Consider the following 19,688-nt stretch of genomic DNA (forward strand, 5'->3'; position numbering starts at 1 on the left):
CTTTCATCTCCATCTCTTTTTGTTTTATTTCCAGTTCCTGTTTGTGTTTTTCCATCTCTCGCCTGTGTTCAGCTTCTTTGATTTGTTCTTCGGCCTCAATTTTTGCCTTAGAAGTCATGGTTCCTGTTTTCTTGTGTTGGGGTGCCCTCCGGTGTTTATCTTCTGCACTGCAGGCTCTGTTGCCTCCTGAAGTCTGCCTAGCAACAGTGCCTTTAGCTAATTTTCAATGTTAAATAAACCTGAAAAACCACTTTATTTGCATTCATATAGTGCTGGTAATGACTCTCAATGGGAGTGCTATTGCATGACAAAAGACCCTTAACAGTCTGGTAATGGCTTCTTGCTTAACATGCAAGCCACAAACTGCCAGAGAGAGCAGAAAAAAAAATTCTCTCTGGTTCCCTTTTAAAACCAACTGTTTCTCTCTGCTAAAAAGCCCTTAGCAGAGAAAAGAAAAATATAATATTCCTACTGGCTTCTGGATTCTGTCTAGATCCCACCCGCTGCTACACCATATCATAACCTTAGTCCCACATTTGGACCTTAGCGTCCAAAATATGGGGGTTAGCATGAAAACCTCCAAGCTTAGTTACCAGCTTGGACCTGGTACCTGCTGCCACCACCCAAAAAATTAGAGTGTTTTGGGGCACTCTGGTCCCCCTGAAAAACCTTCCCTGGGACCCCAAGACCCAAATCCCTTGAGTCTCACAACAAAGGGAAATAATCCTTTTTCCCTTCCCCCCTCCAGGTGCTCCTGGAGAGATACACAGACACAAGCTCTGTGAAACTACACAGAGAGACTCCCCCTCTCTGTTCCCAATCCTGGAAACAAAAAGTACTTTCCTATTCCCCCAGAGGGAATGCAAAATCAGGCTAGCAATCCAACACACAGATCTCCCCTTGATTTCTTCCTCCCACCAATTCCCTGGTGAGTACAGACTCAATTTCCCTGAAGTAAAGAAAAACTCCAACAGGTCTTAAAAGAAAGCTTTATATAAAAAGAAAGAAAAATACATACAAATGGGCTCTCTGTATTAAGATGATACAATACAGGGTCGATTGCTTAAAAGAATATTGAATAAACAGCCTTATTCAAAAAGAATACAAATCAAAGCACTCCAGCACTTATATTCATGCAAATACCAAAGAAAAGAAACCATATAACTTACTATCTGATCTCTTTGTCCTTACACTTAGAAACAGAAGACTAGAAAGTAGAAACTGCTTCTCCAAAGCTCAGAGAAAGCAGGCAGGCAGACAAAAGACTTAGACACTCAATTCCCTCCACCCAAAGTTGAAAAAATCCGGTTTCCTGATTGGTCCTCTGGTCAGGTGCTTCAGGTGAAAGAGACATTAACCCTTAGCTATCTGTTTATGACACCCCCCTCTGCTCCCTGCCTGCCCCAACCCCTCTCCACACCCAGAACTCCTGACTCATCCAACCTCCCCAGCTCCTTGTATCCTGACCACCCCCTCCAAAGACCCCCCCACACTAACTGCTCCCCCAGGACTCTCCTTGCTCCCTGTCCGACTGCCCTGACCCCTATCCACCCCCCAAACAGACCCCGGAACTCCCATACCCCATCCAACCCCCCTGCTCCCTGACTGCCCCCTGAAGAGAACCCCGCCCCTGGGATCCCACCCCTTGCCCAAGCCCTCCCACACCTCCTTACCATGAAGCTCCCCGCTCATCTGGAGCCCCGCCGCCGCTGTGCGCGCAGCCCCGCCCCTCAGAGCGATGTGCGCGCGGCAGCAGGGCTCCGGGTGAGCGGGGAGCGTCTTTACCTCTCCACGGAGCCAAACGCTGCCCCACGGGAGCGCGCAGCCCCAACCCCCAGAGAGCTGCGCGCGCGCGCGGCGGCACAGCTCTAGGGGAAGGCGAGGGAGGGGCCGGAGGCTTGGAGCGCTCGGCCGGACGTTCCGGCCCGGGACCTTGCTGAATTCACAGTCTACCTTAACCATTTCCCCCATAACAATGTCTTCTGCTCTCTCCAGAATCTCTGTGACTCTGCTGTTACTTTACCTTTCATGGTTTTCCAGCCTTTTCCTTGAGAATAGTTCTGCCCATTTTTATATTACTCTACCATCTGCTGCAGCTTATCAATAGGAGTTCCCATTCTAGTTTTTGCATTATACCCGATGTAATATTGATGGTATCTCTTGCTTTGTTTTGCTATGTGAGGAGTACTTGTGTTGGCATGACAGGAGCTTTTCCCACCTTGTTAGATGCATGCCTTTTGTGGATGGACAGATAATTGAGTCTTTTGTCTCTTTTCTAGCACTAAAATTCACTCAGTTTTTAAAATATTTCACATTTATATGATGTCTATTAAAATATACCAAACAGTAAAAACTAAATATTTATAATCATTCTCTTTTTCCTCTGTTAAAAATAACTATTAAAAATTTCCCCAATCTTTAGCAAATAAGATCTTCAAGTTCTTTTTAAAATGAGTTGATGCTGCGGCAACTCCCAGACCAGAAGTTAGGACCACCATTCTGCTCCTGGCTGGCCCTGATCAAAATTTCTATTTTCTCTCAACTAAAAGGCTCAGAGGTTTGGTTCACAGGGTGGTATCAGTTTGGTAAAATATATGAGATGTAATTATTTGGGCATTTAAATTATCAGCATGTGTTGTTATAGTGAGCATAAATTTGTATTTGCTAGGTGTGGTGTTAAATAACCAGATGTGGGGTTTTTTTTTCCTTCACTGTTTTTCCTAACTTGTTTGCATTTTCTTTTGTAGGACATTCTTATGCAAGAGGCTAAACGTAATTAAATTTGCAGGATGAAAAGATGGCACAGGCATTGCTGGTACCACCAGGACCTGACAGCTTCTGCTATTTTACTAGAGAATCTCTCGCAGCTATTGAAAAGCGTGCCGCAGAAGAAAAAGCTAAAAAACCCAAACAAGATCATACAGACAACGATGATGAAGATGGCCCAAAGCCAAATAGTGACTTGGAGGCAGGAAAGACACTGCCATTTATTTATGGGGACATACCTCCAGGAATGGTGTCCGAGCCCTTGGAGGACCTGGACCCATATTATATCAATAAAAAAGTAAGTGTTTATTAATAGTGCTGTTTGGATTCCTCTGTTGACAGGTAAAATTCTCTAGAGCAATTGAATATTTTTTCCCATTCTCTCTCTCCCGCTTTGAAAGTAAATGCATTATGTTGTTTTCATTATCATATATCTGATCCTTTAATCTAATTGTACCTTTCAGTATTTAATACTTGGAGAAATTACTGGAGAGTAATCTTCTACACAGAGTAGCATTATTCTATCAACTATTAATGATAGAGGTTAAGAGTTTAATCACTGTATTTTTAGAGCAATCAAACCACAACACTATACTGAAAGCCCATTGGCCTGACTCCAGTCTGATTTATGCCATGTCTATACTGCTGTAATCCCGCAGGCTATAACTGAGTTATGCCTGATTGACACCTGGTAAGTGGCACAAAATTGGCCTGAAGATTGTTGAAAACAGATTCTGGGATGGAGAAGGTTGTAGGTAACAGGGTAGTGCCAGCCAATCTTCAACTGGCAGTTTGTGGTAGGCATCATAGTAAACTTGGGATATGAAGGAGAATTTTATGGCTTTGAAGGCTAGTTCAGGACAGGTGTTCTGTGCATAAGAGGCAGTATGCAAAGGGTTCAAAGATGCTTGTGGAAGAAGTGGACAAATAAACGGATAAAGCTGTGGATATAAAGTAGCCGTTCCGTAGCACATAATGTATTTATATTTGAAAAAGACTTTGTAACCCACAAGAAACACACTCCAGCCCCCAACCAACTGCATAATCATATTGTCCTCATCCTGACAGTACCCTTCTCTGACTCCTTCCTGTGTTGTCACCTCCTATTATTTTCTCCATCTTCACCTAAGATCTGATTCTGCAACCCCTTACTCATGCAAGCCATCTCTTAAACTTACTATACACTTTACCTTATGTAGCACCATACATCCTAGGATCTGGTAAATGAATATCCTGACTATCTCCAAAGGAGCCTGATAGCTCCACTTTGACTCTGCTTTTGATAACAAACACCACTCAGTAAAAGAAGGGACTGATTCAGCTGGCTAAAAGTCTGGGAAAACATCTAAATTTTGATTGTAAATAGCCAACAACCATTAAAGAACAGAATCAAAATACTGAATGGAGGAAACCTCCTATAGGCATCACAGTGAAGCTGAGTCTTGAGGAAGAATTTGAAGAAGAGTTTTGTGGCTTTGAAGACTAGTTTAGTAAAGGTGTTCCATGCATAAGGGACCATGTGCAACAGGTACAAAGACGTATGTGGGAGAAATGGACAAGTAAGCAAACAATCACCTTGGCGTGACTATGTTTTTTCACCTTACCTTTGTCTTATTATATTCTCAAGCCATGAAACTTCAACTTTTTTCAGTGTCCTTTTTTCTCTTAAATTTATTTTAAGGGGTTTCATTTTTTTTCTCTCTTAAGCTCTCTCTTTCTAAAAGACATGATTTGATCCAGCCAGTCTATTTTTATCTTCAGCATTTTCTTTGTTTTCTTTCTCTGCTCTCCTTTCTTTTCTCTTTCCCATTCCCTCCTCATTCTGTCTCTCTTCACTATTGCCTCTGTCCTCTTCATTTCTCCCTCTGACCCCAAGTTGTCTCTTTCTTTTCTGCTGTCCCTCCTGCTTAGACTTTTTTTTTGCACTCTCTTCCCATAAACCCTGTTCCCTGCTTTTCCCATTCCCCTACAGCTCTGTCCTTCCATGGTAGGACTGAACTTCTCCTTCACAAACAAGCCTTGCTGCTGCCCTAACCAACTTCTCTCCACAGGCTGGTACTCTGTTCTCTTATCATCCTACACACTGGCTTTTTTATGCCTGACTCCTCCCTGTCCCACTACTGCTCCATCCAATATTTCCTTTCTGACCGCATACCTGCGAGTAAGGAGAAGGGTACAGTGCAGCATCTGAGCAGGGAGGAGTTTGACTGGCTGGCCAGGAGAAGAGGGCAATGCTTTCTGGCTTGGGGGAGGAGGGAAGAGATAAAGCTGCTGGAAGAGCAGTCAGCATGGTGGATGACTCACCACCTATGAATGAGAGGGTTAAAAAGGTCATCTGGGCCTGCCCCCGCCCCTTCTTTACTCAGAACAGGCTGGGCAGCATACACCCGCCCTCCCTAATTAGGTCACAAATATGCTGGGTGTTTAGCTATATCTGCTGTGGGCATTACGCTAGCTGCACCACTAAGGGGGGCTGGGAAAGAATTTTTCCCTTACCACCATATTGTCCAAGTGGAGTGGTGGGGTTTTCGCCTTTCTTGCAGCAGGTTCAGGTGGGCTCTGTTCATGCATAGCATGACAGTCAGTAGGCCATATGTCGCATCTCTTTTTTTAACTGTATAGCGGATGTTCAGTGCAGTACTCCATAAATTAAGGCACAAAAGAACAAAAAAATGGTTTGGAAAAGGAATGAAGGAGAGGTTCTTGGTAATTGAGCCAGCCGGGGGCAGCTGGGGACTCCTATGATTGGTACAGCAGAGAGCCAACCCTCCATCATTATAGTCCACCTTAACTCTTCCTACAAGGGATGGTGGTCAGTAAGGTCCCAGTAAGGGAATTGCTGTAGGGACTTGGATGAAAATGGGGGGGGGGGGAACTGGTGAAAGCACATCCCGGAATTGGCTGGAAGTGGTAAGGTCCCGGCAAGAGAATTGCTGGAGGGATCTAGATAAATAGGGAGGGAGCTGTGGAAGCCCCTCCCCCTCAAAATTGGCTGGAATTGGTAAGGTCCCGGCAGTGATTCTGCTGGAGGGACATAAATTTTGCACCTGCACTACACACATTTTATCCGCTGAGTTAGTCCCAGACATCTGTCTAATAATAAAGTTGTGGACTGATTAAACCCATATCTAATATCTCCTGTTCTTTCGGCACAGCCAGATAATAGGCTGAGGAGCAGTGAGCAGCTTCCCACTAAAAAAAATCAGAAGGCTGATAAAGAAGACACTACAAATAATCTAAATGTCTAAAAAATACTTATGAATTTTAAGCCAATATGTTTTTATGGCAATCTGAATTATGATTTTTAAATGCTTGAAGCTGGCAAAACTGTAGATAGCTCACAGAGCTAAGATAAGTCCCCTTTTCCCTATATGGTACCATATTATAAGTTGTATAGCAAAAATGTACAAAAATATAAGTATAGAAGAAAACTTGTTGGTAACAAACCTCTAGAGGAGGCATTGGACTATATGTGACTCGTCCAGCCAAGGGCATCATACTAAATTGGTGTCTGGTGATTGTGGGAGGTCTGAACTTCACAGACCTGTAACAGAAGAAGGAAATGAAAAAGTAAACAGTCACTTATTATGTTTATTGGAATAATCACAATACTAACATTGCTGGTCTCCTGTAGTTAGAGTTGCTTTCCTTAGTGGCATTGTTTTTTTTTTTTTTTAAATTACAGCTCCAAGTTCAATATTAAAAATTAACTTGAGTGGAAAGTAAAGTAGATTCCAATATGTGATTACAAACCCCATCACTTACTAATGAAGATGAAATAAATTGCTCTTGTGTAGTTAATTAATGTGGAAAGAGAGTACATAGCTAATATATCAGGGTCATTTAGGCAACTCAACAAGTGTAGGGTAGAGAATAGCTTTTTTTTTTTTTTTTTTTTTTTTCTTTTTTTTTTTTCCATTTTTGGATACCACACCAGTAGCTCGGTTTTGTGCAGTATTTTCAATTAAAAGGTTTTTGCATTATGTGCATTTCACCCGTTGTCTGATTTCCCGTAGTATTCTACAGCCAAAGTGTTTAAAAAAAAACCCACCCAATCTTCTGCTAAAAGCTAGTAGTGGACATCGTCAACAAACTTAAAGCTAATTTTTGATCATCGGTAAACTCAAAACATCATGTGGGGACAAGGATGTAGGATACAAAGGTTAAAAAAGACAAACTAGTCAGGGACTAGCTAACCCATTAGCAGTAATGAGTAAACTTCAGATTCTGTTTACTGCAAATGGCATCTATTCTTAAATGTCTAGCAACTTTATTCTTTGAACAAAAGAAGAATGGACATCAAATGACTAATGAGAATTACTCATCCCTTATCCTGTTGCTATCACTTATCTAATTAGCAGAAAGTACTTTTAATCACAGAGGTTGTTGCAATCAGGAGAAAATTGTGTATGAATTGGAATCTGGCAACTGACTCTGCTGCAGCACTGACCTTAAGATGGGCAGTATTTTCCCACCACCACTGACAGAAAGTCAGTCCTGGGAGTGGGAGGCAGTCTGTGTCAGCATGACTCCCTCCTTACAACAGACACATCATGTGGGTGGTCTTTCACAGCCTGATTTCCCCACTATATGTACCAGACCAGTGACCTTGGGGAAAGGGCAGCTTCCTTAGCTTGGTATCTCCCCCACCAAAGTGGGGTCCATTTTACCTCCCACCAGAGAGGAGACCTTGTGGGAGTGAGGAAGTTAGGGAAAAGGCAGCATCTCTAATCACATACTAGTTTTTACAGAGTGCAAAGCAACTTAGAAAGCAGTAATATTACATAGCTTTGCAGAGAGCATAACAAAGACTATTGTGATATTACAAAGCAGAGTCAAGGGATTTGACAAAGACTGAAAGGAACTGTAGTAATGCCCTGAAGGAGTTTCAGGAAGAACCAAAGAAGAAAGTGAATCCCAAACACATACGCATTTAGAATAGAAATGACAAAAATCTAGAAGAGGACCACCTACAGGAAAGGCACCATTTGGATAACACTGACTGTGTGTCCTTTAAGCCAACATGTAAATGACAAATACACAAAACTGAATGTTCACAAAGTCAGTGTAACTGCTATAACTGAGAACAGAGTTTGTCCTTTTGGACAGGGCCGGTTCCAGGCACCAGCCAAGCAAGCTCGTGCTTGGGGCAGCAGATTCTACGGGGCGGCATTCCGCCCAATCCTAGGGCAGCACGGCAGGTTTTGGGGGGTTTTTTTGGTTCCCCGATCCGGCCGCCCTGTAGGAGGCAGAGCAGGGGAGCGCCCTTCAGCAAACTCTGCAGGGCAGCCCGCGTCCTTCCCTCCCAGCCAGCTGGAGGGGCGCGGAGCCCTCCTGGCAGGCGGTGCAGTGGTCGGGGCCACGAGGAGAGTGCCCCGCTGAAGCCCTGGCCACCCCCTTTCTCTCTCTTCCCGCCCACTCCCTCCCTCTCCCCCCCCATTAGACCAGGTGCGCACTCTGCAGCACAGGGAGTCCCCCTGCACCCTGGCTCCGGCCGCCCTGTAGAGTTTTTTTGTTTTGTTTTTTTCCCCTGCTTTGCCGCTCCAGTCATACTGTGTTATTGTTTGTTTTTTTTCCCCTGCTTTGCCGCTTTGGCCGTGCCACAGGTTGTTTTTTTTCCCCCCCTCTGCTTTGCCGCTCCGGCTGCACCGTGTTTTTTTTAATTTTTTGCTTGGGGCAACAAAAAAGCCAGAGCCAGCCCTGCTTTTGGATCTCTTTCATGGTCTCAGGCTGCTGGGACTCATGTCAGCTGGCATTTTTGTTATTCCCTTTATTTGCCTATAGACATACCAATTCAGGAAATTCATATAATTGATACCACTGTTATTTAAAATCTAAACTCAAAATACAGTGATTTTCTACTTATATTTAAATTCTTTAGGGTCAGAGTCTCATACCTTTAGTCACAATGAATACAGTACTTTACAAGTAGCCCCATTTGTGGAGGATGATACTGCTAAGCTACAGTTAGTATATTAGAATTCGCCCTTAGCATTTAGATCAGGGATTGGCAACCCTTCAGAAGTGGTGTGCCGAGTCTTCATTAATTCACTTTAATGTAAGGTTTCACATGGCAGCAATACATTTTAACATTTTTAGAAGGTCTCTTTCTATGTCTATAATATATAACTAAACTATTGTTGTATGTAAACTAAATAAGGTTTTAAAAATGTTTAAGAAGCTTCATTTAAAATTAAATGAAAATGCAGAGCCCCCCAGACCGGTGGCCAGGACCCAGGCAGTGTGAGTGCCACTGAAAATCAGCTTGGGTGCCACCGTCGGCACCCGTGCCATAGGTTGCCTACCCCTGATTTAGATCTTATTCATGTCTGAGTGCAATATAATGTATTTGATTTTATTTGTAACCTTGATTTTACTTAAATACTTGATTTTATTGTTATAAATTGTCTTTATATGTCTGAAAATGTAATATAAATGAAATAAAAATAGATTTTTATTTTAGTGATGAAAGGCCATATTTTGCTGCCATTAACATTGATGACAAAAATTCCCATTGATACTATATGCGTTGAATACCGATCCCATTAAAATTTCTATAACACAAATTTTAGAACATTAGAAAATTAACAGTGGATAACTTAAATCAGCTGTTTCCTTAGAAATCTGACCTTTACTTGCCACAGGTGATGAACAGAATAGGACTTTCATTTCTAAAAGCTCAGTCCTACAAGGTGGACAGTTCCCTTGTCTGTCATTGAAATCAAAGGGGAGGGGGACAAAGTGCCAGAGTTGAAAATGCTATGTATACTGTACTTTCATTGTGTATTCTTTTTTTCCAGACTTTCATAGTACTGAATAAAGGAAAGACAATTTTCCGATTCAGTGCCACATCTGCCTTGTACATTTTAACTCCTGTCAACCCCGTTAGAAAAATTGCTATTAAGATTTTGGTACATTCATATCCTTTTCAAGTGGTTAATTTTAAATGTGACTGTTTTAAAAAGTATCATTACTGAAATAACACTTTTCATTTAAATATACAAATAAATGCCCTTGTGTCTGTACATACATTCACTGAACATACTCCAATCACTCTTAAAAGGCATCAGTGTCACAACTGCAGTATGCAGCTCATCCTAAACCACAGAATTCCTCACTGAATCACCCACTACTGTCAGATTCTAAATATTTAGTTTTAGATACAAATTTAGGCCTTTTTCCTTCAATGAGCTCTATGTGGGGAAGACTCTTGCATCCATGCAGTGCCCCAGTGACATCATTAATAAGAAATAGCTGAGTCTGATCTTACTACTCATGCAAATACTCCCATTAAGTCTGGTGACACTAATTCACTTTAGAGGACTACTTACATAAGTAAAGAGCTATTTGTATGGGCACATTGGTGTTGTTTTTTTCCTTAGGTGAGAAGGTGCTCCATAAGTGATCAGAATTAGAGAAAAGGAAGATATTTTCAATTATTAGACCACTTCATCAGATGCATGGAGTGGAAAATACAGGTAACCTCACACTTGGTAAGGCAACTCACATCTTTTCATGTATTTATACCTGCTCCTGTATTTTCCAGTCCATGCATCGGATGAAGTGGGTTCTGGCCCACGAAAGCTTATGCCCAAATAAATTTGTTAGTCTCTAAGGTGCCACAAGAAATCCTCTGTGTTTTTCCTGATACAGACTAACACGGTTATCACTCTGAAATCTGTCAATTATTACAGTAACAACTTGGGCCCTACACATCCTCCTGCATCATGATCTGCTAGCTTTGACCCCTGGGCCTGTGCAGAGTCCCACTGGCTCCACACACACATAAGGCTCAACATTAATGTATCTTAATGAAGAACTGCAGCTTTAAACAATAAACTAAAGGCAAGGTTCATGTTTGCAGCTACAGTATGTTTATAGTACCTGACATCAGTCGTTGGTCATTTACACTGTAAGAAAATAGTCAGCATCAGAAAATTGAATGGTAAAATACAAGTAAAATATGCATACGTACAACCCAATTTTACAAATGTCTCAGATCACTCAGAACCTTGTAATATTAAGGGAGTGTAAAATAACCATAGTCCATAGAGTATTATCAATTCTTTTTTATGACTACAAATTCACTTTAATCCAGTTAAGAAAGTGCAATCCACTGAAATATTACATTAAGTAGTATATTTATGCAATTAAAATTCATCTCCTGCAATGAGCTTCCATGCAGCCCCATTGATATCTGTGACTTCAACTGAACAACAGTGCAAATGTTGAAGAAAACACAACCAATGTACCTGCAAGTAGCTAGTTTCATGTGAGTCCTAACTCATGTGAGTAGACCTCATCAGTAATCCTACTGGTTTTAGATGGGCCTACACGTGAGTAAATTGTAGACTGTTATTTTTTATTGTTATTTTATATTAATTAGCATCTGAAGTCTAAATCAGGATTAGTCCACATTGTTTTAGGTGCTATACAAACATATGGGAAGATAAAGATAACATCCTGTCCCAGTCTTGTATTGTGTTCAGATCAAGAAAAAAGCTATACTTGTTTCATATGTTTTCATACCTAAGGATGTTGTAGATTTCATTTAAATCCACAGCCTAACAGAGTTGAAAGATAAATACATTGTTTCACAATGCAGAATCATTGTGCTGGATGGTGTGTTAATAAAGATAGATGAAATTACATGCAAACTTTTGAAGTTTTATTTAGTATAAGTTATATTACTTGTATATATATTTACACACTACATATTTTACTAATCCGGGTATTAGAATACTGTTGTGTCTTTTGGATGATATAATGTATGAATGGCTTACATTCCTTGACTTCAGTCTACATTGTTCAGCATGCTTATTATGTGCACTATTTTGACCAACTGTGTATTTATGACCATGAGTACCCCTCCGGAGTGGACAAAGAATGTAGAGTAAGTTAAACATACTTATTGGAACAACAATTTTAGTTTGATGTAGATCCATTCTAGAAGCACTAATAGAAGGTTTACTTGGAAACTTGCTTATCTACGCTCATAAGAGATTAGATTCCATGAGATCATCAGTATCTTTCTGGCCTTTTCTCTTAAATTATGTAAGTGATTTAAAAATAGTATCTTGTTCTTCAACTTTCTGTCTGATGAATAGCTGAAGCTTTCCTGTGAGATATTACAGACTAAATCTTGTCCTTAGTGGCACTGATTTGCAAGAAGGAAAGGAAGCCTAGATAGCTGCAAACATGCATGCAAACACCCGTGTGCTTAATTTGAGAGGCCAGTCATTATGTTTCCAGAGTGCATTTTAGTGCATGTGGACATTCACCCTGGCTTGAGAGGGTATGGCTGTCAGACAAAAAGTGTATGGGTTGACTCTCACCCTCATTAAGTCACAAACTGTCATAAAAATAGGCGAACTCCCTCTCTCCCTTAAAACAATAAGAAGTGGAAAACCAGAAACCAGACACAATGAGCTCCTGATTTCAAAGAGAAGCAAAGCAGTACTTTGTTCTGACCTGACATTTGGAATGCTGCCCTGTGCTAGCAGGACTCCTAGTGAAGTGAAGATACCAGGAAGCATTTCTGCTTCTCTTTGCTGCACAAGCTCATGGTTGTGTAGACAGAATTTAATCCAATTATGCTAACAAAAATACAGCTATGTATTATTATTTTAAAATATATTATTACACTCTAAATAAGGTTTTAATCACTTTCAGTTCCTTCCTCACTCCCCATTAATCTCTGTACTGATTCATGTTGGCTGGTCTCACCACACTGTGGAATTCCCATTTGGGGACTTCCAGAGACAGATGTAGTAGGGGATCCCTAGAAGGACAAATCCATCAGAAGCCATGGTCTTTGTGGCTGTTTGGAGCCTGACAACAGAGCAGAAGGGCCTCCACACAATACATGATCTTGTGTCTCCTTCACTGAGGAGATCCATGAACTAAATCACATCCCTTTTATGGTAATATGGTCTCAGACTGTTCTTGAACAGTAAAAGTTATAGGCATTCTTTATTATGATAAAATTCTACTTATTTATGAAATGTATATATACTATAGTGATTAATATAGTAAGTTATAGGACCAGTTATTCAGAGGATGGCTCTGATTTTGAAACCGCAAACAATTCTGTGCACCTTTTATAGTACATAGACATTTACCTACATGATTTATGAAGGCAAACAGGTAACCAACCATGTAAGTGCTAGGAAATGTACCTATAAATATTTGTGCCTGTAATTATTTGCAGGTGTAAAAATGTGGGCACAAACTGGAGGCTTAATCAAGCCTGTAGAAAATCAGCACAAGATGTACACTTCAAAGTGTAATTTCATTTACTTTACAATTATTGCCTTCATATAACTTTGTAGACACATGAAATTTATAGGTTTCTCCATTCAATTCAAAAGAGTGTTCTTGTTTTTTTCATTATGGAAAATATAAACCTGTTGCAAAAATGATACTGTATATAGCAACAGACATACCAAGACCATGTGTCTGTAATTCTTGCTTCGATACTTTTCCTCAGGTACACGTTCACTGGAATTTATACCTTTGAATCGCTTATAAAAATTCTTGCAAGGGGCTTCTGTTTAGAAGGTTTTACTTTCCTTCGTGACCCATGGAATTGGCTTGACTTCAGTGTCATTTTGATGGCGTAAGTGGTTTAACCATTTTTTAAACTTATGACGGCATGAAATTAGTGGCAGCAAATAGCATATTATCAAACATGCTCTGATTTAAATGTATAGAATTCCTCCAGCTAGTAATGTTTAGTTATTGTATGTATCACTCATTTTAGCGTTCATAGTTGAATGTAAAATAATGCAGGAGCCAGCATGGCATGTCAGTCACTAAGGGACACTAATTTCATGTCCTACATTCTTTCTGCTCACCAGAATGGAAGCCATTCCTTTGACTTCATGCCACCGTACTATCATCACTAAACTGATTTAGCTTTATTAGCTTTTCAAATATAAAATTAGTGAGTTTCACTTCAATGAAATTTAAATGTACTTGATGACAATAAGCGTGTAATAAAGCAAGATGAACTACAGAGAAAGGTAAATTGCTGACTTAATTTATTTGCTAAAATCACCATAGAGGTCTTGATGAAAGACCCAAGTAAGTAGCAAAAACACTGCCTAAATTCTGAATAACTGTGATTTAATCCTACAGGTATGTAACAGAATTTGTAAACCTAGGCAATGTTTCAGCTCTTCGAACTTTCAGAGTATTGAGAGCTTTGAAAACTATTTCTGTAATCCCAGGTAAGAAGTAATTGGTGTAAGGTGTTAGGCCCCTTGTATCTCCAACTGTTATCTGTGTGCTGTCATTGTGTTTGTGTGTGAACTCCCCTATTACAGATATGTGACAGAGTTTGTGGACCTGGGCAATGTCTCAGCGTTGAGAACATTCAGAGTTCTCCGAGCATTGAAAACAATATCAGTCATTCCAGGTGAGAGCTAGGTTAAACCCTGAGGCTGACTTTAGTTCCATTGAAGCTGAATTTACTTCTTTTTAATATAAGCCTCTGTACTCACCACTCATATTATTTAAAAAGTCAGAAATCATCAGACAGCAATATGATTCTTTCCCTTTTTAACATTAGCTTTTTTCTTTGCAAAATCAGCCTTTGAGTTTAACAAATTCTTGCATGATATATCTACAAAATATATAGTCTGTGGATTGTTGGGACACTTTGTTCTTTTGCATTTTATTATGACAAGTTTTCTCTTTCACATTGTCAAAGGTTTAGTGCTGTGGCTTTCTTATTGATTTGAATGTTACCATTTATGGCAATCACTGGAAAAAGAAATCAGTTTTAAAAACTGATAGCCAAACAGAGAAAAAGGGAGCTTGATTTGTAAAAAAATTAGCATGGGCACTGCATGTGGGAATTGCAGTAATTACCTTTGGAAATTTGAATTCTCTCAACTCTAGTTTTACATATTGCTATGGATTCCTATTTAATAATGGTTTGGAATGGAAGCAATGGTAGAACATTAAAAATAAATAAAATAAAATTTAAAAAAAAGGAAGATTTTTCTTTACATGTTGTTCATGTATTTGGGTAACCCACGACTGATAAACTTTCCTGTTTGTGAATAAAATAATGCATTAAGTGTATTTGGAACATACACTGCATATACATAAACAAGAATTTTTTCTGTTCATTCATCTTCACAAGCTATGAGGCTGTTCATGAAGCTTTACTTTTTTACAAATAAGAAAAATATTATTTTCGGCTTCTGCATGAAATCTTAAATGTATAGGAAGCACATGCGATACTTCTTAATACATCTTTGAATTCCTTTGCATTTGTAGGCTTGAAGACTATTGTAGGAGCCCTAATTCAGTCTGTGAAGAAGCTCTCAGATGTAATGATCCTGACTGTGTTTTGTCTGAGCGTATTTGCACTAATAGGGCTGCAGCTGTTCATGGGCAACTTGAGGCATAAATGCTTGCAGTGGCCTCCAGACAATTCCACTTTTGAAGTAAACATTACTTCCTACTTGAATAGCACAATGGACATAAATGGTACCTTTGTTAATACAACTGTGAGCACGTTTAACTGGAAGGAGTACATTGAGGATGAAAGTAAGAACTACTATTAAACTGTGACTAAAAGATCAACAAAACAGATGCAAATACAGAAAGGGATATATTTTCTTGTATACTGATATGGTATGACATACAGTGGTCAAAAGTAATTCAGATATGATAAATAGAACAGTTCCTACATAAACTGGGGAGCACTCAGCATCTGAACAGTTTTGACTTGATTATACATTATATTTATTTGTACTTTGACTTAATACTTTTTTCATTTATTCAGATACTTTTAAAAATTATTTCTCAACAGCTCATTTTTACGTTTTGGAAGGACAAAGAGATGCCCTACTTTGTGGTAATAGCTCTGATGCAGGGTAAGACACTTTCAAAAATACTCTGTTATGCTTTTAAACAGGATGCAGTAATTGGAGATGAAACCCAAAATAAAATCAGGTGTCTAACTTAACTAGAACATTTACGATTCCGTATTTTGTGACGCTGGAAAAGTTTTTGTAGTAATTTAACATTAGATGATTAATTTTGGACTTAAGTTACCACAGGAACTGACTTAACTGCTCTGGTCAAGGTAGTCTAATCTCTGGTAATATGAAATACTCACTATCAACGTTTGTTCCTGCCTGCTTGAAAAGCGATGTTATATGCATGATAAAAATATCCACTTTGCTGTAGTCCTTTGAGAGACAAGTAACACTGAATGAAAGGTGTGAACTGGGAAGAATAAAGTCAAGAAGGAGAAAATACAAAATATGATTAAGATAAAATACAAAATTATTAGTATAATTAAGGCACAGTGGTGACTGCAAAGTTCAAGGATGTACCTTACTTCCATTTCAACCCTTATTCTGTCTCCTGCTTAACTTTCCCAAAAATTCTTTTTACTGCAATGGTTTTGTGTGTGAACGTCTACCAAAAAACAAGTTCTGTACAAAGTTTGTGATTCATCATCTAGGGGTTTGCTGCATCTTGATCCTTCTTGACTGCATAAGGAGATAAGGGGGAGAATTTATCTCTTAAGCAGTCACCTAAGACCTTTTTGGATTATGGAGCAAGGTGCTGAGGGGACAGCAGAGGTTGTTTGCCTGTTATTCACCATTCACAAAGAAGCGCCTGCATGCACCAGCCAGCAGATTGGGCTGAACACACGGGTGTAATAGCTACATCATAAAAAAAGGTGTAGTAAATTATTCCACCCTCTGTGTCTCACAGTTTCTTCCTGTGCATTTGCCTCAGGAAGAACAGATATATTGCACTCCACTCTCCAGCTGAATCTTAAGAGTCAAACTAGGTTGGTCCAGATTGGCCTAGAAGTTGTAATTTTTTTCTTGAGCATGAGCTAGAACAGTTTAATACTTTTTTGGAAGTCTGGCTGGTTAATTCAACAGTTGTTTTATACAAGTATTTGAACCTTTGAAAACGCCACAAGGTCTCAGCAATTTACTGGGTTCTAAATAGATCTTGCAGAGTGGCCAACTTTGCCAATCAAATTGGCAGAGTTGAAGGGATTTACTTGCCAGTTAAGCTCCAGAAACGAAATGTGTAGAGTGAAACAATTTATAGAAAACATTTGTTTCTTAATCTTAGCTGTGGACTTCCTGACTTAAAGCCACATTTGTCTAATGTTCTAAATTACTGGATATTTACAACTAGAACTGAGTGAAAATTTTCAGACAAATAATTTGTTCACTGGAAATTACCGTTTTGGTCAACCTGAAACTATTTGTGAATGTGCCAAATATTTTTGGCCAATAATAACAATAGTAACAAAATAAATAAATAATAGAGGCCTGTACCTGGAAGCTGAGGCTATGACCTTCATTATAACTTTTAACCAGTGGTTAGTGCACTTGCTTGCGATGCAAAAAGGAACATGAATTTGCATCCCCCATATTGCATCCTTATTCTGTTTTTCTGACACACTATCATTCATCGTGGCAATTCAGTCATTCATAATTAGGCCTTGGAAAGACTATGAGAATGACTCTATAGCCTGATGGTTAGAGCATTCACGTATGATGTGGGAGATCCAAGTTCAAGCTGCTGCTCCAATGAATTCCTCATAGGGTTACCAATCCTCCAGGATTCTCCTGGAGTCTCCAGGAATTAAAGATTTAATCTTTAATTAAAGGTAATGTCATGTGATGAAACCTCCAGGAATTCATCCAAACAAAGCTGACAACCCTAATTCTTTATACAAAATGGAACAGCTCCAACAAGAGAGACTTAGAGTGCCTTGCCTTAGACTAACCTATAGCACAGGGGCTAAGGCACTCTCCCTGTGATGTGGGAGACTGAAGTTCAAATTACTTTTACATAACAGGCAGGTTGGGGAATTCAACCTGGGTCTCTCACAACCCACATGAGTGCCACTGGCCTAAATGTCTGTGTCCAACCCCATGTTTCATTCAACCAGAAACAGATTTTTTTTCAATTTACAGTTTTTAGATTTGGTTTGACCCAAATCAGTTTTTTTTTCCCAGATCTGCCAGTGAACCAAAAAATCAGTTATTCACTCAGCTTTATTTACAACCTCCATTTGAGCAAGTATTTTTTGCCTGGCAATTACTAGTTTGGATTGGAGATTATTGTTGGAAAATGTGGCTGTTGAAATTCTGAACTAAATAGTTTGATGGGTTTTCATCAAGGAAAACAAGCAAGTGCTACTTAGCAACAAAATACAAACTAAAAGGGCATTTTTCATTTATTTTTATCTTAGCTAGGTTTTTGGGAACCTTCTGGAATTGTCTTAAAAAACAAAATTTTAATTGACAAGAGTTTCCTAAAGAACTGTCCAAAAATAATAGATAATATGACCAATGAAAACAATGCATTTTGTTCTGAAACATAACATAGAGTCAGAGTAGACTGAAAGTTAATTATAACACCTAATATTCTGTCTTCACATAGTCAATGTCCAGAAGGATATATATGTGTGAAAGCTGGTAGAAATCCCAACTATGGCTACACGAGCTTTGACACATTCAGCTGGGCTTTCTTGTCACTCTTTCGGCTGATGACTCAGGACTTCTGGGAAAATCTTTATCAATTGGTAAGAACCTTGTGTGAATCAAATGCTAAGTATTATTTGAGATGGTAAAATTGTATGAATGGACATATTCAGTTGTGACTAGGGCTGTCGATTTATTTCAGTTAACTCACGCCGTTACAAAAAATTAATCGTGATTAGTTTTTTTTAATTGCGATTAATTGAACTTTAAACAATAGAATACCAATTGCAATGTATTAAATATTTTGGATGCTTTTCTACATTTTCAAATATATTGATTTCTATTACAACCCAGAATACAAAGAGTACAGTGCTCACTTTATATTATTATTTTGATTACAAATATATGCACTGTAAAAATTATAAACAAAAGAAATAGTATTTTTCAATTGACCTCCTACAAGTACTGAAGTACAATCTCTTTATTGTGAAAGTGTAACTTACAAATGCAGATTTTTTTTCTTATATAACTTCACTCAAAAACAAAACAGTGTAGAACTTTAGAGCCTACAAGTCCACTCAGTCCTACTTCTTGTTCAGCCAATGGCTAAGACAAACAAATTTGTTTACATTTACAGGAGATACTGCTGCCAGCTTCTTATTTACAATGTCACCTGAAAGTGAGAACAGGCATTCACATGGCACTTTTGTAGCTTGTGTTGCAAAGTATTTGCGTGCCAGATATGCTAAATATTCGTATGCCTCTTCATGCTTCGGCCACCATACGAGAGGACATGCTTGATGACGCTTGTTAAAAAAGTAATTCATTAATTAAATTTTTGACTGAACTCCTTGGGGGAGAATTGTATGTCTCCTGTTCTGTTTTACCTGCATTCTGCCATATATTTCATGTTATAGCAGTCTCGGATGATGACCCAGCACATATTTGTTTTAAGAACACTTTCACAGCAGATTTAACAAAACGCAAAGAAGGTACCAGTGTGAGATTTCTAAAGATAGCTAGAGCACTCGACCCAAGGTTTAAAGAATCTGAAGTGCCATCCAAAATCTGAAAGGGATGAGGTGAGGAGAATGCTTTCAGAAGTCTTAAAAGAGCAACACTCCGATGTGGAAACTACAGAACCCGAAACACAAAAAAGAAACTCAACCTTCTGCTGGTGACATCTGACTCAGATGATGAAAATGAACATGCGTTGGTCTGTTCTGCTTTGGATAGTTATCGAGCAGAACCTGTCATCAGCATGGACACATCCTCTGAAATGGTGGTTGACGCATGAAGGGACATATGAATCTTTAGCACATCTGGCATGAAAATATCTTGTGATACTGGCTACAACAGTGCCATGCGAATACCTGTTCTCACTTTCAGCTGACATTGTAAACAAGAAGTAGGCATTATCTCCTGTAAATTGTAACCAAA

At 39.2% G+C, this 19,688-nt stretch overlaps 1 protein-coding gene across 9 annotated transcripts in view; it reads left to right on the forward strand.

Annotated features, from left to right (window-relative positions):
• Positions 1-19,688, forward strand: part of LOC127030419 (sodium channel protein type 3 subunit alpha) — a 126,467-nt gene that overhangs the window by 23,933 nt on the left and 82,846 nt on the right. For 8 of the 9 annotated variants that reach the window (XM_050916879.1, XM_050916871.1, XM_050916875.1 and 5 more), the window contains 8 exons: positions 2,748-3,064; positions 9,567-9,684; positions 11,569-11,659; positions 13,256-13,384; positions 14,094-14,185; positions 15,055-15,327; positions 15,593-15,656; positions 18,208-18,349. In XM_050916879.1, the coding sequence (XP_050772836.1) occupies positions 2,798-3,064; positions 9,567-9,684; positions 11,569-11,659; positions 13,256-13,384; positions 14,094-14,185; positions 15,055-15,327; positions 15,593-15,656; positions 18,208-18,349 (1,176 nt within the window). In that variant the 5' untranslated portion in view covers positions 2,748-2,797. Of the gene's footprint in view, positions 1-2,747; positions 3,065-9,566; positions 9,685-11,568; positions 11,660-13,255; positions 13,385-13,905; positions 13,998-14,093; positions 14,186-15,054; positions 15,328-15,592; positions 15,657-18,207; positions 18,350-19,688 lie in introns of all 9 variants that reach the window. The other variant, XM_050916872.1, reaches the window with a different exon arrangement.

The sequence above is a fragment of the Gopherus flavomarginatus genome, chromosome 10, assembly GCF_025201925.1.
Source record: "Gopherus flavomarginatus isolate rGopFla2 chromosome 10, rGopFla2.mat.asm, whole genome shotgun sequence".
Taxonomy (NCBI): Eukaryota; Metazoa; Chordata; order Testudines; family Testudinidae; genus Gopherus; species Gopherus flavomarginatus.